General features: G+C 31.6%; 1 protein-coding gene across 4 annotated transcripts in view; it reads left to right on the top strand.

Moving 5' to 3' along the window:
* The window catches only part of LOC115883928 (eye-specific diacylglycerol kinase), a 317,841-nt gene that overhangs the window by 265,798 nt on the left and 25,952 nt on the right, over positions 1 to 26,091 (top strand). For all 4 annotated transcript variants that reach the window (XR_004050467.1, XR_004050466.1, XM_030902359.1 and 1 more), the window contains exons 16-22: positions 19 to 211; positions 3,083 to 3,185; positions 11,043 to 11,129; positions 11,949 to 12,150; positions 12,258 to 12,383; positions 16,174 to 16,372; positions 25,342 to 25,485. Coding sequence is in view for 2 of the 4 variants with exons in the window: in XM_030902359.1 (XP_030758219.1) it covers positions 19 to 211; positions 3,083 to 3,185; positions 11,043 to 11,129; positions 11,949 to 12,150; positions 12,258 to 12,383; positions 16,174 to 16,372; positions 25,342 to 25,485 (1,054 nt within the window). In the remaining 2 variants the exon portion in view is untranslated. The remainder of the gene's footprint in view (positions 1 to 18; positions 212 to 3,082; positions 3,186 to 11,042; positions 11,130 to 11,948; positions 12,151 to 12,257; positions 12,384 to 16,173; positions 16,373 to 25,341; positions 25,486 to 26,091) is intronic.

Genomic DNA, 26,091 nt, shown 5'->3' with positions numbered 1-26,091 from the left:
AATATTTTTACATTCCAGAGGCCCATCCTGAAAAATTCAACTCCAGACTACGAAACAAGATGTTTTATGGACAAATGGGCGGCAAAGATTTGCTCAAAAGGAAATGGAAAGGATTGGCCGATTTTGTCACGTTAGAATGTGACGGACAGGACATCACACCCAAGCTAAAGGAGCTGAGAGTACACGCTATCGTTTTTTTGAACATCGCAAGGTAAGTTTTTTCAAAATTTCAAAAAAGTCAGTTGTTTTTTTCAAACGTCACAAAAGTATTACTTTTTGTGTTGTGATTTAAGCTTGATCTTCATGCATCCGTTATCCGACGATACGATGATACGATATTAATTTTATTGGTTGAATTTATTGGTTGAACTTCGGTTGGTTAGTAACGGTTAACCAATCGAAGCCTTTAAATTCAACCAATAAATTTAATATCGTATCATCGTATCGTCGGACAACGGATGCATGAAAATCAAGCTTTAGGCTGTATTCCGTTGCAAAACCACGTGAACCAGACCGGTAAACTACGGTAAAGAGCGGTTAAAATACTGGAAACGTCAAATGTTAGGTTAGATTAGACGTTTTCCAAATTTTGATACCTCTATTATTTTATCTTTTATGCATTTTTAATGTACCTATTCTCTGCTTTTACGTTTGCTTCTTCTTTTCAATGGTGTTTAATATTGAAAAGTACTTTATTAATAAACTGTTAAACTCGTTAGACAGCTCAAGTGAAGATTTGCAGGTCCAAAATTAAAACAAATCGATAGTAAATAAACAAATCTAATCAATATTTATATTTTTATAGCTTACAAAACATTCACGATTACTTGTTGTCTTGTTTTTCATGTTTTCTTTAAATGTTCCTGACTTTAAGAAACAATGACTGCATAAGTTTAAATGGTCCTAAAAAGTCATTCTATTTAGTTAATGAAATTTATTTACCTTTACTGCCTACCTCCGTTGCTTTTGGATGTAAATACAAAATATTATTACAAATTTTAGAAATTAAATGAGAATTTCACTCGAACTTCCAATATTTGCTTGATTTCTGTCACATAAATAACATTGATTGACATACAAAACCAGAAAAAACAGCCTTCTCGCGCTGGTTAGTTTGGTGACAGTTAAAACCGAATTTTTCAGGAACTGTGTTCCGTAATAAGAAAACTTTCAGGAAACCGATAGAAACGGAACATAAAACCATAACCAAGGTAAGCAACGGAATGCACCCTAACATTATAAAACAACATTATTAAACAATAACCAAAATATGACATCGAATAAATTATTAGATTGTTTTTAGTAATCTATACTTATCTACAGGGTGTCCTGTTTTAAAATTAAATCTGAGTTATTGATATTTTTGATAAACTTGGAGAATAACTTTCGTGGAATAGCCAATAGTCAAAATTTGACGTCGAATAAATTATGATTTTTGAACCCCGAGAGATTTTTGTTTTTATGAGATACTTTCAATAATTTTATGTCAAAAATATAAAAAAAAATCTTTGCAAAGCGGAAGATCATGATTTTTCTTTTGACATATGTTTTACTTTACGTATCATTTTTTTTCTGCAAAAAACTCTAATGAAGTAACAAAAAAAGGGTAGGCTCTATAGTGATTAGAAGAATTTAGAATTTAGAATGAGTGGGAGGGGGGTTAATCACTTCGACCTTACAGATCCATTGTGTCCCCCTTTCTTGAATCATAACTCATCATACAGTCCCAGGGCTTTGACAAAAGCCAGTATCTGGGACGGTTTTATAGAGGGTAGTTCTCCATCTCCAATATCAATCGTCCCAAAGTTCATGGCACGAATGGTTGTCGTCTCGGCGCACTCAGTGATGAGGTGTACTGGTGTTTCACCATCTTCCCCACAGAATCTGCATTCGCCGTTTCTTCTTAGTTTCAATCTACTGAGGTGTTCATTGAGGAGACAGTGTCCTGTTAAAAACCCCGTGACAATCCGAAGATTGTCCTTACTCAGACCCAGGAAGATCTGTGATTTTTCTTGATCATAAGCCCTCAGAAACTTCTTCGAGTGTCTTAGACCATTGCAAGATTTCCATTCCAGGTTGCGGATGGAATCTTCCAAGTTCTTGAGTTCCGCCTTGAGTTGGTTACCACTTGGAAAGCAGAACGGTTCTGGTCCATTTAGTGGAGTGTTCGCTCCTTTCCTAGCTAGATTATTTGCTTTTTCATTGCCTTCTATCCCTTGGTGAGCAGGCACCCAGTGTAGGAGGACTTTGTTTTCTTTGCCTAATTTATTCAGCTTCTCTATGCATTCTTTGACCAATTTCGAATTGATTGATACTGAGTTAATCGCCTTTAACGCTGCTTGACTATCAGATAAGATGGCTATTTCTTGTTTCCGATAGTTCCTATCTAAGATAAGTTGTACGCATCTCTCGATAGAGTAGATTTCTGCCTGTAGGATACTAGGGTAAGTGCCCATTGGTTCGGAGTAATTAGCTCTCGGCCCAAACACTCCGATCCCTGTTCCCGTTATAGTGATGTAACAGCGAATGCGAAGTTGTCATTTGAGAAATGAATTAAAAAGTTAGAACAGACAAAACGGGTTAAAGGTGAACAATGCACAGTACATACTGTTATTTTTTCCAGGCTAGTCAAAACATGAATCTGGGTAAAGGCAACTCAAAAGGTTTAATATGCTTTGCTTCTATTGTTTTTCATAGTCATTATACTCTATTCAAAATCTCATATACGCAAAATGTAATTGCCAATTTTGACTTATATTCTACGTATATGATGATTATTTAAAGTTTATTTAATATATATTTATTCACGTAAAAATAAGATTTATTTTTCATATCAACATAAGTTCGATTCTGCTTTGTTTCGTAGCTACAGGGTGTTAAAAGTCTTAATATTTTTTCGATTTATTATAATTTTCTTCCAAGTACGTACTTACTTTTAGCGTCCCGAATTAAAATTAGCGTTAGCAGCAAAAAGGATATGTCAACTTAAAATGCTATTTTACATTTTTTTAGTATGAATATACAATTCTGGTATATCTTAATAAGTAAGGGTATAATAGTAAATCCTGTATTTTTGTTACAGTTATGGTGGAGGGACCAAACCGTGGAACAGATCGATGGGATCTTCAGATCCCAGCACAGAGGATGGACTTATCGAAGTCCTAGGCCTGACCACATATCAGCTTGTGAGTAAGTTAGGGGTAGTTTTTTCCTTTTTCGCATGATTTTTGTTATCTGTTCGCAGTTCTTTAATAAAATGTTCGCTATTATACAGTGTGGTCCGAAGTGTATTCCGGAAACTTCGGCAGCATATTCTGCAGATAAAAATACATAGCTGTAAAAAAGTAAAAAAAAAGTTTTTTACAGGTACGGATGAAAAGTTGTTACTCTTCAAAACAGTTAAAACATATATAGGTGACGCCCCCTACAAATAGGAGTCTTATTGACATCAAAATTAAATTTTTTACGTTAAAAAACTCCCAGACACTAATTTTCATCCAAATATTAAGGTTAGTTCAGAAATTATTTGGAAAAAATCGAAATAAAAAAGAAACTTCTACACCCTGTATCTCCGAAACTAAGCATTTTAAGACATACATTTATTCGAACTTTTTTACTTATATTTATCTGCAGAATATGCTGCCGAAATTTCTGGAATACAGTTCGGACCACCCTGTATATCGACTCGTATCCTGCAATATTTCCTGACATTTTTAAGTCGTTTATGTCAATTTAACTACTAATAAAAGCATAAAATAAAACTAATGTGAATTATTTAATGTTTTGTTAAATAAACATAGCAATAGTAACAAATATCCATAAAAAATGTAAAACATAACACGAAATGATAGAAAAACAAACACTTATTTTCTTTCCCTGAGAAGTTAGCCTATCAACACTTTGCAGGCTCCAAGTCGATATGCTTTATTCTGCTTATTTTTCTTTTTTAATATAATATTTAAATTTTATTTTCTTAGGTATGAATTGCACTATTAATTCGTAAAACTTTTTTTATTTAATAATACATTTTCTTTCTTTTTCTAACTTTTATAAAAAAAATATAATTAAATTAATTATTTTATTCTATAATAATTTTAAATAAATATACAAACAGAAAATTAAATGATACAATTTAAATGTATCATTATTTATATGCTAAAATATGATACAATTTTCAGTAATAATATATTTTCATAATATTAGTACCAGAATTCATAATAAATCTCACGTTATAACAATTAAACAAAATGTGTTACTTATTTTTTACAACTTATATTGTTTTTTTTTATTGCATGCTTACTGCATGAAATTAAACATGTTTTCAATGATTGATGAATTTATTTGTAATACAAAATTCCGTTAAACATATCATTAACTATTTGGCGCAAATAATTCTTGCACTGCTGCAGTAAAATTGGAAATTAACAAGTATGACTTGCATTACCGAATGCAGATGATATAAATTTACTGTCGATTTGTATTTCTACTTATTGCTATACTGCAGTAATCGGGTAGTTATAAAATGTTAATTATACAAGGGGGGAAACATTAATAATTATAATAGGTGGATTTATTATTTTGCATAGTTCATAGGTGATGAATTAAAACGGAAGATAAATGAAACATACGCATTAAAAAAACCATTATACAGGGTTGCCTAACATGTATGGGAACGGTCGATTATTAGGTAAAATATAAGAGATACCGCAAAAAGTTAAATATAAAAGTTATAGGGTCTTTAAATATCTATTAGCGGCTAATAAATTTAAGTATACAGGGTTGGTCATAAAGTCACATGAAAGTTTCATTTTTTTAAATGGAAGCCCCTGTATATTATTACATATTTCTGTTCTTCCTTTAATTCACAGCAAAAATCGAGATACACATAATGTACCTCAAACCAACCGTTTCCGAGTTATTGACTTTTAAAAATATCACTTAAACAATTCGATTTAATTAATTTCGATGTGTTCTCACCGTTTTTTAAATAAAAAATATTGTAATATTTGAGGGATGGTTTCACCCCCTTGGAACTGGAATTTCGAAAAATCCCTTCTTATCAAACCTCTACACCCTAGAATCAACCTGTATGCCAATATTGAGCTTCTTACGTTGAGTGGTTTGAGCAGGATCGTGATTAATCAGTGAGTCACTCACTTAAGGATTTTATATATTAGTATAGATTACTAAAAAAATCATGAAAATAGCGTTAAAAATAAAAAATGTAATTAACTTTTACGAAAAAAAAATTATATTGCGTTTTTTACATCTAAGTTTAGTTATATCAACAAAATCTTATATTTCTTTCCAGCAATCCCTAAAACACATCCGACACGTGTTGCTCTCCCCTTCCGCGACCTTAACCTCACATTTTAATTTGCCCCTTAATGAACTCTCTTTCTCCTGCGCCAATCTAAACTTGTTGAATTTTCATGAAATTTTAACTCGGCCATCTCAAAGCTTCGGGCCCCACGTAAAACCGAGACCCTTAATGTACGAAGTCTGTCATTTATTAAGGGGTTATTGCGAATGAGGGGCGCCCTCTGTTGGTTTAATAATGAATCAACAGATTCGGCGAGCGTGCGGTTAGGGATGGCAGTTATTTTTAGTCGTGGTAAAAAGATGGACGTGATCTGATGCGTTAAGAAGTATGTAGATTGGTTTAGGAAGTTTTAGAATGTTTGTTAGTTCATACATGGTGAGCGTTGTTTATACAGGGTTTATACAAAAAACTTGTGCCATGTCTCGTAGAAAGATTCCTCACATAGGTCCGATTCTGCTTTGTTTCGTAGCTACAGGGTGTTAAATTCTCATAATTATTAAAATTAAAATAAAAAATAAAAATTAATTTTATTTTTATTTTAGTTTTATTAATTACGATTAATTAAATTGCATTTATCTCATCAAGGAAGCAGAATTCGACAAAATATCAAGAGATAACTTTTAATTGGCATTAAACGGCCTACACAATTTTGGTATCAAAAGAAAAAAGTCATTGGCGCACATGTTTTTTTTTAAATATTCCAGTGATAACCCATATGCACGTCCTTGATGAATTTATTCACACTTTTTTAGCATTAAAATATGTAACACTTATAGTAACTTTTACCCTCAAAATTTCATTCGAATCACTAAAAGTACTTGGAAAATTATAATAAATCAAAAGATTATTAAGACTTTAACACCCTGTAGTTACGAAACAAAGCAGAATCGGACCTATGTTGATATGAAAAATATGTCTCATTTTTACGTGAGGAATCTCCCCACGAAATATGGTACATGTTTTTTGAAACACCCTGTAATATATTTAGGATTGTTAAAGTCCTATCATACAGTCAAAAAATAAAGACCGCATTATTTTTTGTTTTCTTATATTTACAGTCGAACTCGCTTGTAACGTACTTGGAGAAACAGAAAAATATGTACGCTATAACCGAGTATTTGTTATTTCCGATTTGTATTTAAATCTGTGATATATAATAAGAAACTTTAAGTTACTAAAATAAGAAAATATATTTTGAAGTATAAGTAAGCAAACGTTGTTATACTCTGTCACTGTTAATATTTTACAGCATAACACCAGAGAAATTAGTGTACAAAACACAATTCTTCTTAATTTAATTTTGTATTAATATTTAAAAGAACAATTATGTTTCCAATTTAGGCAGCGCTCGACATTTTGGAAATACGGATTAAAAGATTTGAAGAGCAAAATTGGAAACCTCGGAAAACAAGGAAAGTCTTCCATCTGCATTTTTAAAATATTGATTAATAAATAAGACAAGGAAATTTATTAATTAAATTTTCTAATACTCACTGCCTCAGGCAAATATTGTAAATGGCAAACCATACCATACAAAACGGAGGTATCCAAAATATTATACATATACGAGCGTGTACCAGCGACTTCGTTCGCGTCGAATTAATCATTTGTAATGGTGATGATAAAGCAAAGCAAGAATTTCTATTAACATAAAAACTGGTTAAAATTTTCTCACATTTATGTCAGCATGAGAAAAAACAATATGGCGATATTATTATATAACTTGGTAATGTTTGAGGGGTAGTTTCATCTCGTTGGAATTTGACTTTCGAAAAGACCGTTTGCCAAAAATAAGCTTTTTACGTCAAGCAGTTTAAGCAGAATCGTGGTTAAGAAATTACCCAACTTTTTGGAACACCCTGTATGATTTTAAAAAAATTTCAAAATATGTAAAAAAACAAATAAATTATGCAGTCAATCCGTTTTCCAAAAATCAGCGTTTTACGTCAAGCACTTTAAGCAGGATCGTGATTAATCTATGACCGGATTTTTCGAAACACCCTGTATACATTTTTAAAAAATCTTAAGATATGTAAAAAAACAAAATAAAATATACGGGTTTAAGCGTTTTTTCGGAAACTTGACCGTTTTTTAAATAAAAAAATATTGTAATATTTGAGGGGTGGTTTCACCCCCTTGGAACTGGAATTTCGAAAAATCCCTTCTTATCGAACATCTACACCCTAGAATCAACCTGTATGCCAAAATTGAGCTTCTTACGTTGAGTGGTTTGAGCAGGATCGTGATTAATCAGTAGTCACTTAAGGATTTTATATATTATTATAGATAAGTTATTTGAAAGCCAATTTTCTTGGACTAATTTCACTGTTTGACTTTCAAAACCACAGTTATTTAATTTCAAATTGAAGCTTTGGAGTGTTTGCTTTATCCACATCTATACACATTTTTCGTAGTTTTTTTTCAGGTTTATAATAAAACCCAAAAAATTATCACTAAAAATATCCAGCTTTACTGATTATCTATGTATCATATTTCTATTGAAAAAACCTCTTTTTGCATTAAACATTTTACGGGTATTTTCGATAAATAAAAGCCGTTTTTTTTATTTTCCGGCACTGAACGATCGTTTGAAAATTCGTTTTGAAATGACCTGACCGCCTGCAGTTCGATAATTAAACGGGCAAAAATACGGATGCACCGCCACGAACCAATTAGAATTAATTACCGGATTTTTGTGCTTTTGTGGACTGTATTTTCAGCCGAAATTTCCACTCAAATATAGATAAAAAGCTATGAATACTATCCCTATCATATTTTTGGGCTATCATAAATTAAACGCACACGCTTTATTATTTGAATATCATACTTTGGATGATTTTTTTTATTATCAGAGCATTTATTAGTTTTTAAATGTATTTTTTATATTTTTATGAACATCTTGTATAATATTCGAACACGAAACGAATCAATACTAGTCCTTTCTGTCCAAGACAAATTTTCCATTACTATTCAATATTGATATGACACGTGAAGTAAAGAACATTATTAAATAAATTTCGCTAGAACAGACCCGGATTTTTTTATTAAATGTGAATGACTGTTTTATTTCAAACATCAATATCAATAAATTTTATATCAAGCATCAAAACTCGTTTCAAACAAAAGCATTATTGAATATTAGGGATGACAAAAAAAAAGATCAATATCAATTACGGTTTAGTCCGAAAACCGTTGTTCACGACACTTTATTACAGAACTTTTCTGCCTGGGCATATCGAGTATAGCACGCTAAAACAACTGTCAAAGTTCGTAGACCTTTGCCAAAGCTCGGTCGCAGCCCCTAAAACTACGACAACAAAAAAAGTGCAAAAAACGGTCTGAATGTATCTCGCTGCTGGGAAAACTATCGTTTGTCAGCCGTTTCTAGAACTTTTATCGTTTACCTTGTTGCCGTTCTCTTTTAAGTATAACTTCTTATCTTTGACGAATTCAAGTTTATATGACGAGTCGTTAGAGAATATGCGCATCGTATATAAAAGGATTGTGTTTTATAATGATGTAATAATATGTCGTATGTTAGTGCTAGAATTACCGAAAATATTGTGTATCAAGCAATAAGGCGTTGAGAATGGAAAACATAATTTGAGATACTGCTAAAGTATGCACATTTACATTTATGTAGGTAAATAAAAGTAAAATATTGTATGTCGGTAAGCACATCACTTAAAAATGGCTGAAACAATTTAATGTTTTTCACTTTATATCTTTAACGTAAGTTTTAACGTAATACGCGCTATAGCAAACACTTTAAAGCCACTAAGGAAAATACTAACAAATTTATTAACAGTAACACACTAGAATTGTTTTAGAAGATAACTAGATCATAAAATTTACTCAACTTTTAATAGCTTTTAAATGTATTTTATATATTTTTATGAACATCTTGTATAATATTCGAACAAAAAACGAATCAGTGCTAGTCCTCTATGTCAAAGACAAATTTTCCATTACTAAATAATACTGATATGATACATGAAGTAAGTAACATTATTAAATAATAAATATCGCCAGAACAGACCCGGATTTTATTTATTAAATGTGAATGACACATGTTTTATTTCAAACATCAATATCAATAAATTTTATATAAGTATAAAACCCGTTTCAAACAATAGCATTATTGAAAAATAAGGTTTTGTCTCCGACAACAACAAAAAAAAAGATCAATATCAATTACGGTTTAGTCCGAAATCCGTTGTTCGCAGCACTTTATTACAAAACTTTTCTGCTCAGGCATATCGAATATAGCACGCGAAAATAACTGTCAAGTTCGTAGACCTTTGCCATAGCTCGGTCACAGTCCCTTAAACTACGACGGCAAAAAAAGAATAAAAAGTCGTCTGAATGTATCCCGCTGCTGGAACAACTATCGTTTTTCAGCCGTTATCGGAACTTTTGTCGTTTAACTTGTTGCCATTCTATTTTAAGTAAAACTTCTTATCTCTAACGTGAATTCGGAGGTTTGTATAGCGCGTCGTTAGAGAAAATGCGTCTCGTTTACAAGAGGATTATGTTTAATAATGATAGTAAATATGTTTTATAATATGCTAGAATTACCGAAAATACTGTGTACCAAACAAAGAGGCGTTGAGAATGGAAACTATAATTTATAGCTTATAAACTGTAAAATAGCTAGTGTATACACAGATACTTTTATCTCGATAAACAGAAATGATCTCCTGTTTGTTGACAAGCGCTTCATTTGATAACAGCTGAAAAAAATTAGCAGTTAATAATAATTTTGACAAACAACAGGCAGTATTCCGTTGCAAAACCAGGCGAACCAGGACGGGTAAACTACGGTAAAGAGCGGTTCCTGAAAAACATCGGTTTGATACGTAACGGTTTAGTAAAATATTGGAAACGTCAAATGTTGACGATTTCTAAATTTCAATACCTCTATTATAAAATTTATTTTTTATGCATTTTTAATTTACCTATTCTCTGTTTTCTCGTTTGCTTCTTCTTATCAATTGAGTTTAATATTGAAAAGTACTTTATTAATAAACTGTTAAACTCGTTAGACAGCTCAAGTGAAGATTTGCAGGTCCAATATTAAAACAGATCAATAATCAATAAACAAATCTAATCAATATTTATATTTTTATAGCTTACAAAACATTCACGATTACTTGTTCTCTTATTTTTCATGTTTTCTTTAAATGTTCCTTGTTTAGATGGTCCTAAAAAGTCATTCTATTTAGTTAATGAAATTTATTTACCTTTACTGCCTACCTCCATTGCTTTTGGATGTGAATACAAAATATTATTGCAAATTTTAGAAATTAAATGAGAATTTCATTCGAACTTCCAATATTTGCTTGATTTCTGTCACATAAATGACATTGATTGACAAACAAAACCAGAAAAACCAGCCTTCTCGCGCTGGTTAGTTTGGTGACAGTTATAACCGAATTTTTCAGGAATCGTGTTCCGTAATAAGAAAACTTTCAGGAAACCGATAGAAAAGGAACATAAAACCATTACCAAGGTAAGCAACGGAATACACCCTAAGTATTTCATTTGAGTTTGAATGTCATCTAAAAAAACTGAGTGACAACAAATCTACATGTCTAGGTTTTTTGAGCGCCTAGTGATGAATCATTTATTTCATCATGTAATTTAAATATGTCTTATTATCTTGATATTTAAATAAAGATAAAAATATCTAGAATTAAAGTACTTTTGTTTGTTGCAGCCACTTCTGCAAGCAGGCGGACATGGGACTTGTATTACACAATGTCGATCAGCTAAAATCGTCACATCAAAAACAATACCAATGCAAGTAAGTACTTATCGTATGTAACATAATTCCAATATTATCTACAGGATGTTTTTAGATAAGTTCGTGTTAGATAAATTTCAAAAAACTTTATTCGAAAATGTTGCTCTTATTCTAATTTTACGTAAATGTACCAATTTCCAGCCCTTTAGATAAAGCAATTCATACATTTTTTATCTCTAATTATCCAATTTTTCTATCTCTAATAGTTTAAGTTACCAACAGGTATTTGCATATCTAGATACTGATTGGGATCAGCCATCACTACTACAAGCTATTCAACGCAGTAGTGTTTACAAAAAATAATACTTTAATTTTGTAGATTTCTTTTTCAGATGAAAAAAAACGAGACTTTTTTTCAAGAACAGTAGCAATATATTTTTTTAAGTTTTGTAATATGCAAAGTTTTTCAAAGTTATTTACCGTAACTTCACACACCTGCTGCTCTATTCTATTTTTTCTCCTTTTTTTTGTTCTCTAACTTTAGGCTATTGCGGTCTAAACTTCGACCAGAATTGGCCGTATATCTTTCGGCAGAGTCGTTCAAAAAATCACCGGAGTTAAGAAAAATTGCCCCATAAAAGTAAAACGCTCTTTAAATATAGTACCTACGCTTAATATTAAAATGAAAGGCTTGTAACAGGTAATCCTGTTGATATACGGGGTGATATTTAAGATATTTTTTAAGTAACTATATTTTTGAAAAGTTTATCTTTAAAACTATGCATTTTCAGGCGATATTTATTGAAACTTTTTCATATTTTTTGATTAGGAATTACCCCCCTGTATATAGTTTATTAAAATCCATTTTTCTTGCTGCAGGTAGACGGCGAAGCTTGTAAACTGAAGCCATCAATAATCACGTTGACGCATTTGAACAGGGCGCCCATGTTGGCCAAACGGAAATGCGGCAAAGTGATAGCACCGCAAACAGCGCTGGACAACCTCAAAATCACCGTTCACAAAATTAGCATGGCCGACTACGAGCAACACCATTACGAAAAAGATTTATTAGCCCAAGCAGGTAAGAGTATTTCTAACATAGATATGCATTGGCGATTCCTCGGTATGTACTGTTGTTAAAAAGTTTTTTCTGTTTTCATTATGATTAATAATTAATTGATTTTTCAGCAATAACAGTTGGTACTATCGAAGTAAACCCAACAGCGGACTTGGAACACGTCAGGGGAATAATCAACAAACACGTCGAATCAAACAAAGAAGTGGGAGTGAGTCCAGAATGGTGCTTCGTTGACTGTAAGTATAGTCTGTCAAGAGTCTGTCCAACGACAAGATCCTTGTCAGTGGTAGATGTGTCTGTCATTTTAATTTCAAAGCAGTTTATTTTATTTTACAAAGAAATAAGTAACGCATAGCAGGAAATTAATATATTTAAAATTTGACTGATAAGTGACTACTTCAAAATATTGTGAAAAGAAACTGTATAAAACTGAAAATATGTAATCGAGTTATTTTATTTAAATAAAACGGTATGTGTTAATACAAAACCAACGAGAACAAAACACCACATACCAAAAAAATGTAAAAAAGAACTATTTCTTACTTTCCAGCTTCAAGAAACTTCCCGCATTTATTATTATATTTATCAATATAACTTATACAAATACAAATTTGTAATATTCCACAGGAATAAATAAAACAACATAAATAAAACAAACTATTTTATTAATAATAACATTTATCAAATTTTATACCTTAAAGGTTGATTAATTAACTTTAATCTTAATTTTTTTAAACCAGTACCTTTTGACATTATTTTTCTGCAGTGCTAAAATCCATTATGTACCTATCGTGTGATGTCGATATTTTACAGCTACTCGAGTTTTTAGTATATGTTTATTTCGATAATCCTTGTACCATATACGAGATGCACTTATCTACGACGAGATGATATACAAACTTTATTGATGGTAACTTTATTGGTGTATAAGACTTTCTGCCTGGGCAGCAAGTATTAACTATAAACTGTGCTTCTGGGTCTACAGTTAATTTTCCCTCGATTTTTCCTCCACTTGACTCCAAAAGACACAAAACACGTAATAACACGAATCAAAATGCATCATCTTCCAAAACGCAGATATTTGACATAAGTTGACACAAAATTATAACCTATATTTTGGCAAGACTTTGACAACCCTCAAAAATCTAAAGGCGAGTTCATACGCATCGGCGTCCGTTTGTCGTTCATCGTTCCGTCAAACCAATAAAATTGAAATATGATCTGTCATTTTTTAAATAAACCAATAAAACTGGTTAAAAACAACAAGAAACGACGTATGACGGATTTATATTTAAACCCATCCATAGTTAACTTAAAAAATATTAGAAACTTTTTTTAGTAAAATAAACAGATTGGTATGGACGTCGTCTGCTTTTTTTTCTGTCATCGTCTGTCGAAATCTTACCTGAGAGAGAAAAAAAACAGATTTTTTTAGTATAGATTTTTTTCTCAACTACCTCATTGTCAGTACCCTCTGTATTATAAAGTCCATCACATCTAAAGGTTAACCAATTTTATTTATTTTTTTATTAATTTTATGACAATGTTACATAATGCATCTTTCTCTAGGATTTGAGAAACCTTGTGATTTCTCGATATTATATTCTCGTCTCGACTAAAGACAAATTTATCGAGAATTTTCAAGCACAAACCCTAAAACACCGATAAAATGAAGTCTTTATTATATTTTTAAGATTATTTTTATTTCCAACCACAAATTACTCTTATTAATATGCAATTCGTCCTCCACTTCGACCAGAAAACTAAAGTAAAGCTGAAATTAAAGAAATAAACAACGGCAAACCGATAAAACAGAAGACCAGACTATTACAAAGGGAAAATTCAAAAATATTTATGTCTATTACGTGACGAGAAAGACTGGAAATGAACTGCTTATTTTAGTTACAGCGAGCGCAGGCTTTTAATTACAATTTACGGCGTGCTTGGAAAAATGAATATCACTTTTAGAGCTAGCTCTCACTCCGAGTGTCATTTAGGATTCGAAATGCCATTTAAGATAGTTCAGATTGAAAATGGGTACAATGTAGACGTTGTGGAGTAAAATTTAACTTGCAGAGATACCTGTCGTATACCGGGTGTTTTTTTCAAAAGTGGAACTTTTTAAACACTGGATTTTTTGTGGGGTTTCTTTTTCCCAGTAAATTTAATATTCTACCTATGTTGCCATAAAATCAATATATTATGTTTTTTAACAAAAAATTAAAAAAAAATACAATTTTTTTTCGAAAAATACCAAATTTTTAATTTTTTTTTTCGGGTAAAAATCCTCATCGATCTCTTTCTGGGTCCAAAATATACTACACTAAAAATATTTGTACTTGCTTAAGACTCATCCTGTATAAATCGAGTTTCAATATGGAGTCTATTTATATTGAAATTGTTAATTAAACGTAGGCCTTTCCTAAAATAAAAATAACGTTCTGGTATTCCAGCTATTTCCCCTTTTTATCAAAAATTCTGGCGGAGTTTTTTAACCAAATTAACTTTTATAAGCTTAATTAAAAATCAAATAACACGCACAAAGAGTTTTCAGCTTTTAAACGCTTTCACAAAAGTTGAAGCTTGTCACATTCTACGTATATGTCCATGCATGTATTTTTATAATTATTATAAAAATGTGTAACTTATTTAACCTGAGAGAAATATTTTTATGAAATAAGTTAATTAATTTTTATTAGTTGAGAAAATTTAATTTTATAGAAATTGGTTTTGGATTTTTGTTTTACATTAAGTTATAATTACATTAGAGAGGAAAATTTGTCTGCTAAATAAAAATAAAAAATACTCCAATACATTCCAGTTCCAAGGGGGTGAAACCACCCCAGTGGATATGCAACCTATGTTCTGTCCTTTCGTGACCAAAGTGGTGGGGGTAAATTCCAAGGCCTAAGCTGTCTCAAAGGTATAGATCACCTAATAAACAACGTTCGTATATAAGTCAAATACCATATAAAAACGCCATTCACCATATGTCATATACCTAACTCATACTATACGAGGCATACATAATAACCCATACGTAATATAACTGAGATATTACAATATTTTTTATTTAAAAAACGGTCAAGTTTCGGAAAAAACGCTTAAGCACGCATATTTTATTTTGTTTTTTACATATTTTAAGATTTTTTAAAAACGTATACAGGGTGTTTCGAAAAATCTGGTCATTGGTTAATCACGGTCCTGCTTAAAGCGCTTGACGTAAAAAGCTGATTTTTGGAAAACGGATTGACTTTAGGGTGTAGAGGTTCGTTAAGAAGGGATTTTTCGAAATTCGAATTCTAAGGGGGTGAAACCACCCCTCAAATATTAGAATATTTTTTATTTAAAAACCGGTGAGTTTTTCGGAAAAACTCTTAAACACGTATATTTTATTTTGTTGTTTTACATATTTTAAGATTTTTTAAAAATTTATACAGGGTGTTTCATAAAATCTTTCATAAGAAAATGATTTTTATCTTTCATATTTAGTAACTGCCAAAATATAATAATATCGCTATATTGTTTTTTCTCATGCTGACATAAATGTGAGAAAATTTTATCCAGTTTGTATGTTAATGGAAAATCTTGCTTTGCTTTATCATCACCATTACAAATGACTAATTCGACGCGGGTACACGCTAGTATTCAATATAAAACCCGTATGAACGGCACTGGTTGAAACAAATATAATTCTTCGTACATCAAAAAAGGTATTTTGATGCATAGAAGACGTGTATCAAGTTTCATAAAGATATCTCTGTATCTGAGAAGTTAAGATATTTAGGACATACATTCATATGAAGTTTTTCTCTTAAAATAGGTCCAAGAATCACCTCCTTAAATATTAGCATGTCATTAAGGAACACCCTGTAGTTTAGAAATTATTAGGAAAAAACTTCTTTAAAACCAAGCATTTTAGGACATAAATTTATAACTTTTTACTCATTATCAGCAGAATATACTGAAGTTTTCCGAATATAACTCGAACCATCCTGTATATTCAATTGCCATTTTTCTTTCTAGCCTGTACCGCTGAGCGATTCTTTCGGATAGACCGGGCGCAGGAAAACCTGCACTACGTCATGGACATCGCGAGCGAGGACCTCTACATCCTGGAATGCGGGGGCGGCACAGCGCCACACACCCCCGAGGACGAAACGGCCGCCCCCTCGCCCAGTTCCAACCATCAGACGCCGCACGTCATACCGGAAATGAGAATAAGGTATGTGGTATAGATAGGGCTCCTAGACGTCCAGATTTACCCGGAGATGTCCGAGATTTTAGTGTTTCCGGGAAATTTGAAAAAATATCCGGGTAATCTAACAGTAAGAGCTTTATTGAATAAACGTAACTTTCTTGAATGTTTTGATCGTTATGATGTTACATATTTGTTACACACGATTCGGCTTCACATATTTTTAAGCCAAGTCCTTTTTTCAGTTAAGTAACATTAGTATTGTTGAATAAGTTTTGTCGCTTTTATTGAAAATATACATGGTTATTCACCTCATTCGACACGTAGTATTGAAGCCACACGGTTAGATTTTTCGAAATTATGAGTGATGGGATCGTTGGAGTACTACTAAAGCTACAATTTAAAATTATTTTCAAAAGGTACAGAGTGTCCCAAACCAATAAAGCATATCAAAGTTATATTTTTTTTTAATGGAAGACCCTTATATTATTACATTTTTAGTTTCTACGATTAAAATAAAGGTAAATTTAATTAGTATATTACCGTTTTTAAAATATTTACGATTTTGTGAAAAACCAGTAACCATTTTATTGCTTTATTTCTCTAGGTGTATTTAAGTTTTTAAAACCAAATATTGTACTGAAATGTTTCTATTTACTTAATTTTTGTGTTACAATAAAAAAATAATGCTACCTTATACATACAGAGTATCTAAACATTTATTTTTAATAATTACTGTCTTTCAAGAACAATAACTTGTTTAATACACCCTGTATAGTTTACGAGAATCAGATGTACAATTTAATTGTTGATCAAATTGAATTATACCATTTTTTACCTATCTTTTCAAGTTTTCGTAGAAAATGCATTTTCTTATAATTCCTCATTATCCATATATAACTATGGAATATATTGACATTTTAGATTATTGTTCAAAGATTATATACAAGGTGAGTTTAAAATAAGTGCAAATATTTTCAGGGCTGGTAAATCCCGATAAAAGAAACATATTCTCTCTTTACGTTTTTTCAAATAATTCTAAAATAACCGAGATATTTTACTTTGAAAATTTCCAAAAAAAAAATATTTTTTGCTAAAATTTTGAGAACCACTGGATCTTTTCTTGATTTTCTTTCATCTAAATTTGCCATATTATCAACAAATTACAATTTTTAACTAAAAATTAAAAAAGAATTCCAAAAATTCCAAATTTTCAATTTTTTTTTTCGTGAAAAAAAACCTCATAATCGTGTTTCTGGGGTCAAAATATACTACCCCAAAAAATATTTGCCCTTATTTAAGACTCACCCGGTATAACAAATTTTCAAAGAGTGCAAATACTAATATATTCGATGTAGTTCGCCTATTTCATTAAAAAATAAAAAAATATTGTTTAAATATTTGTAAAAGAGGACCAATTAATATGATCCCAGTATTCAAACTATAACTGCGTTGATTAATAACTGAAGGGGTGGCTGCAATAACCAGACAGCTCCACTTTTTTTCGAAAATGAGATTTTTAATGAATTACGCTTTAAAAAAATTGGCCGATCGTTTCCTGCAACAATCAATATAACAGAACATAAATGGCGATGTTAGTTGTAGCTGCCTTGCTCTGGGTTCGCAGCTAGAACCGAGCAGCTCTATTTCGATTTCCCAGAAATTTATTAAAATGGAGCTGCCTGGTTATTTCAGCCACCCCTTCAATTGTTCCAAATACTAAATTGCATTACTACTATATTTCCAAATAAATAAAATTTCCGGGCCAAAATCGACCTTCTTTTACTTATTCCGATTTGAAAGATTTTTGGGCTTGCATCGATGCAGATTGATTAATTAAATTGTTTAGTATACACAGTTTTTCAAAAAAATACATACAGGGTAAGAAAAAATATAAAAACCGGTTTTTTCATTTTCGGCATTTTTTTTAAAATACAACATAAAGGGGTCAAATTGAATTTAGAATTTTAACATTAACGTCTTCTAACCATACCAGGTAGGAAAAGTGTAAATGTTAATAAATAAAAAAAAATTCGGAAAATCGACAATCGAAATCTTTCAAATTAAATATCTCGGAAACTGTGCATTTTCGAAACACAGTTTAAATGGAGCGAATATAGAGCTCCACTAGCTCTATCCGTATCTCACTGATCGTTTAGCTACTTATTTTTTTATTTACACCTTTAAAAAAAATCATAAATCGGACAAGTCTATGCGCCCAATTGTTTCGGCTGTAGGTTCTCCGACTTATAATTTGGCAAAATGGTTATCAAGGGAGTTGAAAATTTACCTGATCATGAACCTTCTTTCTCAGTTAAAAATAATATTGAATTCATTAACAAAATTAAAGATATAACATTGCATGAAGGTGAAATTTTGGTCTCCTTTGATGTATTCGTTGTTCCCAAGTGTTCCAATTCCACATACTTTAGGCTACTTGAAGGAATTACTGAACGCAAATGGTCTCGACAACAAAACTGTGAGTGAATATATTGAGCTTACATCGTTATGTATGAAACAAAATTGTTTTCAATTTAATAACAACTTTTTGAACAGCGGGAAGGTACAGCAATGGGTAATCCATTGTCTCCATTTTTGGCTAATTTATTCATGAGCAGGTTTGAAGTGGAGGCTAAGAATCAGTTTGAGTATTTTCCTCAAGAGTATGGTTTAGGTATGTGGATGATATTTTTTGCTGTTTTTGACACACATTCAGACACCATAGATAATTTTATTTCTAAGTTAAATAATCGTTTTCCTTCCATTAAATTTACGCATGGAATTGAGAACAACGACAGATTATCATTTCTAGATGTATTAGTTATTAGAAATACTAATAATTGCCTGGAATTTGATATCTATAGGAAAAATACGACCACACGCAGATATATTCCTAATGAATCACATCATAGTGTTGAACATAAAATGGCTAGTTTAAATTTCTTAGTTCATAGATTACTTAGTTTCCCACTTTCCAACGAAAAATATGAAATAGAAAGAGATTACATTAGGAATGTAGCTGAGTGTAATGGATATTCTCCTTCACTAGTTGATAAATTAATTAGAAAACGTAGGTATAGGTTAATGATTTCTGAAAATTCGACTTTTCAAGTGGAGAAAGATACGTCTAAATATTTTTCGATACCGTTTGATAGAGAGTTATCCCGTGGTCTAAAAGGAATTTTTAAGAATGTCAATTATAAACTTGTGTATAGTGCTAATAATAAATTACAACAATGATTAGGTAATCCAAAAGATAAAACACCTCCACTGGGAAGGTCGGGTATTTATGAAATTTCTTGTAAAGATTGTAATCAGAAATATGTTGGGCAAACTAGAAGATCAATATTAACTAGATTTAAAGAACATTTAGCTCAGATAATATATGGTAGACCGGATAAATCTTGCGTTGCCGAACATATTGTTGATAAAGAACATTGTATAGATCTTAATAATTTAAAATTAATTAAACAAGTCTCAAATTACAGGCAATTAGATGCATATGAAAGCATCAGAATTAATAAATGTAAAGATAGTATGAACAGAGTCAACGGTCCAATTCCTTCAAGTTCGTTGTTCCTACTACTCTAGTGGCGGAAATCTAACTGTTACGCTCAGTTGGCTCTGACTCGGTTGGCTAGATTTTGCCACGCCCACTCGGTGCCCACTGAGCGAGTATATAAACGCTCAACTTGTAGATTGTACTTTAGTTTATAATCATCTGCTGATGATGCTAACATGGTTAGCGAAACGCGCGTCCAGTGTAAAAGTAAAAGTGTTTTGGTGTATTGTAGTGATTTAGTGTAGTGTTTTTTTTTTCTACTGGTATAATTTAATTTAGCGACCAAACGCCATAATTTTCGAAGTGATTTCCACACTTAATTTTAACGTTAACACCTTAAAAATTATTTAGAATCATAAAAAAGGCCTCCTAAAAAACTCACGGGATTTAATATCTCGACCGAACCATCAGGAATATTTTTATTACAAGATCTATATAGTTGTGGGCAATATTAGAGTAGGGTAACACCGATATTACGAGAAATATACCGCGTGGAATGGCATTTCCCATACAGATTCTTTGACAGAATCCACCACAACCGCATTATAATTAATATGCAGATTTTCCACTGAGGTCCTCACTCGATCGGGGTATAGAGCCCATATCCAGAATTAATTTAGCGGAATGATTGAGCGCAAACAACCGTCTGCTCCACGCTGGATTCCAAAGACAATTACGTTGGTCAGTTAAGCCAGCACTATACGTCGCTCGGACGTTTGATCCAGGAGTGGACCTAAGCATTTGCGTCCAATAAGGTGGGCGGTTTGTAGGGTCAATGGATGTGATTGATACACAGGGTATAGCACGTATGTTTGATTGAAATCGAGTGAGTAATATTTGTATGAAATAAAATGGGTGTATTTCTGGAGAGTTTTAAGAATATCGCCAGTAAATCAAAAATGTTTAGAAATTTTTATACAACCAATCCCTTGTAAAGGTTCAGAATATATGCTAAATCTCTATTAATTGGTCTTTTATACAAGGTGTCTTAAATAAGTGCAAATATTTGAAGAGCTGGTAGATATCGATAAAAGAAACATATTTTTTTTCATATCAACTGTTAAAATTGCCTTATATCTATCAAAAATAGTCGATAAAATAGTACTTTAATCGCAAGGGTAGATTAATTGATACATTAACAGCGAGGATAGGTTAAAAACTTTATTTCTTCTCGCACGTTTTTTAATTGCTTCCATTTTTGAAAATGTTTGTATTCCTTTTCATAAGTTATTCGGGATTTAAATGAAAGTAGTTTGGATATGGCGTTTGTCGCCTCAGCCTGAATATCTGTTGGTAATTCACTTATTTCGTTTTGAGCCATTTCTGGCTCCAATTCAATCAGCAATCGACACGAAAGAGAATTAAAAAATATTGACTCAAAACTGACAACTAAAGAGACAGCTTTATTTATTTGTCAAGTTACATAGAAACCAACGCCAACCCAGCACAATATTTTTTCTACTCGTAATAAATTCCTTGAAATAATAATTTCTGAATATTTTTTAAAACGTAACTCGCTGTTGAAAAAAGTATTGTTTTATATACACGAAGATAAAATTGCATTATCGTGTCCCGAAATTAATTCAACCGCTGGATAATTTCTGAGTTTTCTTTCTTGTAAATTTAATGTGCTACCTGTTGCCATATTATGAAGATTTTTTTTTACTAAAGATTCCCAAAAAAAATCTCAAATTATTTTTCAAAAAATTCCAAGTTTACAATTTTTTTTCTTGAAGAACAAACTTATAGGCATGTTTCTGGGGTCGAAATATACTACCCCTAAAAATATTTGCACTTATTTCATGCTCACCCTGTGTAGGATGATTCACGACGATGCATGGTACGTTAGACGTTAATGGAGAACTGGTTGTTTTTTGAAAATTTGGATTTTTACATAAAAGTATCTGCTCCACCTACCTAAAATATTTTCGGCGTTACGTGTTGCCGCTTCATACTAAAAGTAGTAGCATCTTTCTTATTTTAAATGGAACACCCAGTATATTATTACATTTTTCAAAACTACTTTTAAAAAAATATGTTTTATATTGTTTTTCTATTTTTACTCTAAATTTAGAAATGGGAAAGTTTGTGTAGCTGGTCGCTAGCAACAGCTAGATTTATTTTCTATCTCGCAACCAGCATTTCATCACACAATGACTGGAGGTTTTAGCATCGTGTAGGGTGGGCTTTATTCACGAAATTGATAAATCGTCATTGTAAACAGGCTAACGATGTATGCAACGTCAGTTTGGCGTTTGTATGTATACAAAATGTTAATTTATCACACAAACAATTGTTATATAGTACAAGAGTTAAATTTGACAAGCGTTTAATTGCAGAGAAATGTTTAAAAAATTGACTAAACCATATACTATGACTTATTTTCAACATACACAATTAATGTAATTAGGCTGTTTGTTTTTTGGTCAATAACTGTTCTTAAAAAATGTGCTTATTTTCTTAAAGTTTGATATCCTATAACGGACAAACGAAGCACTTTTATTATTCACGATTGCACTAAAGGATTATAAAAAAATAACTTATTTTGATTAAAAAAATATGTAGTTCTTCTATGTCCACGGAATATTATTTCTGCCTTGGAAAAAGAAATTCTTCAAAATTTATTTTTCTCAAAAACTAAGCGATGTGGCATTTTTTTATAAGAGACAAAAAATGTAGTAAATACTAGAGGGACCATTTTACGAAAAGAAAATCTGTCATCGGAGGTGTTGTGTAAATATTTATACTAAAATTTATGTAGGCGTGGGTGTAGTTTTTACCCTTCCCGTACTTTTTCTTGATTTTTGTGAACTCAAATGTTAAAGCACCTAGCAAAACATCGACACCCATAATCGCATTCAAATCAGAATAACGGTTCTAAAATATCTGAAAAAATGTTTTTATTTTTTTAAAGTTTGATGCCCTCTGAGGTAAATTATTGTGTCTAATGAATATCCACGGGAATATTGGATCACCCTGTATATTCAGTTTGACTTCCAAATATCATATCACTATGAATATCCACGGGAATATTGGATCACCCTGTATATTCAGTTTGACTTCCAAATATCATATCACTATCAATAAAGGTCCCTAAATATTTTTTATATTGAATAAATATGCGATGGACTGACAAAAAACCGGAAAATGTTTGAATTTTCATCTCCAGCGCACTTTATTATTCAATCCTTCAACTGACTGACGCTTCAATCGATATCACCAACACACTCTCACCGACACCCTTCAAAATCAGGACATAGTTTGCCACGCACGCAAAGTTTAACATTCTTGGCGATACGTCGTCATTTTCCAATTACAAATGGCGTCCTCCGCCCACAACCAACGCCTACCTCGATGTGCCGAACTGGTAATTACTCGTTATCGTTACTATCCTATCCGCACACTGATCGGCATGGGTCTTGTAATGTCAATTAATTTACTGCGGAAGGGCTGTTATCCCTCCAAGTTTCAAGTTGTAATGCATGCAAAGAGAAGTGATCTAGAGGGTAGAGCCTCTCATACCACGCGGAGGCTTCAAGGAGAGTGATTTTTAGCACTAAAATATACAGGGTGGTCCGAACTGTATTCCGGAAACTTCGGCAGCATATTGTGCGGATTAAAATAAGTAAAAAAGTTCGTATAAATGTTTGTCCTAAAATGCTTAGTTTCGGAAATACAGGGTGTAGAAGTTTCATTTTTATTTCTATTTTTTCCAAATAATTTGTGAAGTAACGTCAATATTTGGATAAAAATTGGTATCTGGAAGTTTTTTGACATGAGATATTTGATTTTGATGTCAATATGACTCCCATTTGTAAGGGGCGCCACCTACATGTGTTTTAACTCTTTTGAAGAGTAATAACTTTTCGTCCGTACCTGTATAAAAGCACTGAGTTAAAAAATTTACATTTCAAATAATACAAATATACAAATTATGTTAATTTAAATATGTACATCCTTTACAATCAGTTTTTTCATTTTAGGGAAATTTCAAATATAATTAAATGTGATATTGTCCTTTTATTTATCTGAAAGTTCGAAAGTTTGCACTTGCACTGGACTGGCCGTATCAAAGCCGTAGGCGTTGGCTTCTTTTGAGTTACATATAAAGAAAATGTTTTTAAAAGAAAAAAAGATAAAATAAACAGTTTTTTTCTAGTTATCTGAATTAAGGTTGGCGGCAACCTTTTTTATAATAAATTTTTCGTTAGTATACCTACAGACTGTCTAAAAGCACCTTCGAATATTTCGAACATTTTATGTATTTTTAAATTCCCTTTTAAATTTATTCGGTGTGTTCTAATCAAAAAAGTTTAAAAAAAGGAAACTAAGTTATTTATGGATTTTTTTTTTGGTAATTGATGAAAATTTTAATTGCAATATGTGTGCAGCAAAAATATCATAAAAAACAAGCACTAGAAATTTTAAAAGGTACATGGCATCGAAACACCCAACAGTTTCTTTGTAAGTTTTTATAAAAAAATGATTCCGCTATTTATTCTGTTTTTTTATTGAAAACTTTGGGATTGAGTTTCCCAGTTTACAGCGTACCAATTTAAAAATATCAATATCGCAATCGCAGGTTCCAGTCTCAGCGATTTATAAATCACAATCGCAGTTTTGTTCATCTCTAATGGCTATGAATATCTATATGTTTTTTAAACACCCTGTATATACAGGGTGTCCCAGAAATAAGTGCAAGTATTTAAGGGGTGGTATATCTGTCCAACATAAACATATATTCTCTTTACAATTTTCACCTGATCTGTTTGAATGTAGATCAAACGTTGACTATTTACATATCTAAAAGAGGACGCTGGTTCTGAACTGTTGTAAAGCTGCTATAAGTGTTCATTATTTAGTTTTATTATTTCAGTTTACTAAACCGTAAAAAATGTATTTAATTTATAGTAGACTTTGTACTATACTTAATAATAATCTACAATGATTAAAAACCTGCAGTGAATAAAATTAATTTTTTCCATAGCAACTGTTAAAATTGCCTTATATCTATCAAAAATAGTAGATAAAATAGTACTTTAACCGCAAGGGTAGATTAAACGATACTTTAACAGCGAGGATAGGTTAAAAATTTTATTTCTTCTCGCACGTTTTTTAATTGCTTCCATTTTTGAAAATTTTTGTATTCCTTCTCATAAGTTATTCGGGATTTAAATGGAAGTAGTTTCGATATGGCGTTTGTCGCCTCAGGCTGAATATCTGTTGGTAATTTACTTATTTCGTTTAGAGTCATTTCTGGCTCCAATTCAATCAGCAATCGACACGAAAGAGAATTAAAAAATATTGACTCAAAACTGACAACTAAAGAGACAGCTTAATTTATTTGTCAACCCAACGCCAACCCAGCACAATATTTTTTCTACTCGTAATAAATTCCTTGAAATAGTAATTTTGTTTATTTTTTGATTTTCAGTGATGAAGGTAGTCTGGATTCTCCAAGCGACCATCCCCCCATGTCTCCCAAGATACTGCTCTCTCCTGATGAAACACAATCGGACGATACGCAGGACGGCAATCATACGGGGACAGAGACGGACTCAGGAGTACGAATTCGAAGGTAATAATTTTCTTTTTTTATTATTATATTATAATGGAATGTGTTTTTATTATTAATTGAAAAGTTTTTTACTATTAGCTTGGAATTATCATTAAATTAGATAGGGTTTAATGAATAATGTACATAATATAAAGATGTGTGTCCCTAAATGATGTTGACAAGAGTAAAAAAGATGGGTTATTTTATGATGAAAAGTTTTTTTTTAAAGTTATTTAAAAAAACCTTAAAGGTTGATTATGACTATACCTTCCGTATCCGCTACTTTCCGTTTCCCTTCCGTTTACACAAAATATTATATCATGTAAATAAATAGAACAATGGACACTATCCGTTCCGTTTCCCTTTCGTTCCATATCCTTTACTTCCATAAATTTTTTTGGCGGACGGACTGAAGCGTATCGGAAACAGCGTTGTCAAGTTTTTTTGTACCAGCTCTGTGAACATTTTGCTGATATTTATTTATTCTTTCACCTCTTAATTTAGTCTATTACCTTTTTCAAAAGATACAAATTATTAAAATTAAACTTTCGTAATGATATAAACTGTACAATAAAAAGTATGGAACTGATACGGAACGGGAGCTTACGAATAGCGTCAATACAATAA

Source organism: Sitophilus oryzae, unplaced genomic scaffold (genome assembly GCF_002938485.1).
Source record: "Sitophilus oryzae breed Bouriz unplaced genomic scaffold, Soryzae_2.0 scaffold_2006_pilon_pilon, whole genome shotgun sequence".
Taxonomy (NCBI): domain Eukaryota; kingdom Metazoa; phylum Arthropoda; class Insecta; order Coleoptera; family Curculionidae; genus Sitophilus; species Sitophilus oryzae.
Note: the sequence above shows the minus strand (reverse complement) of the source record. Positions and strands in the feature narration are given on the sequence as shown.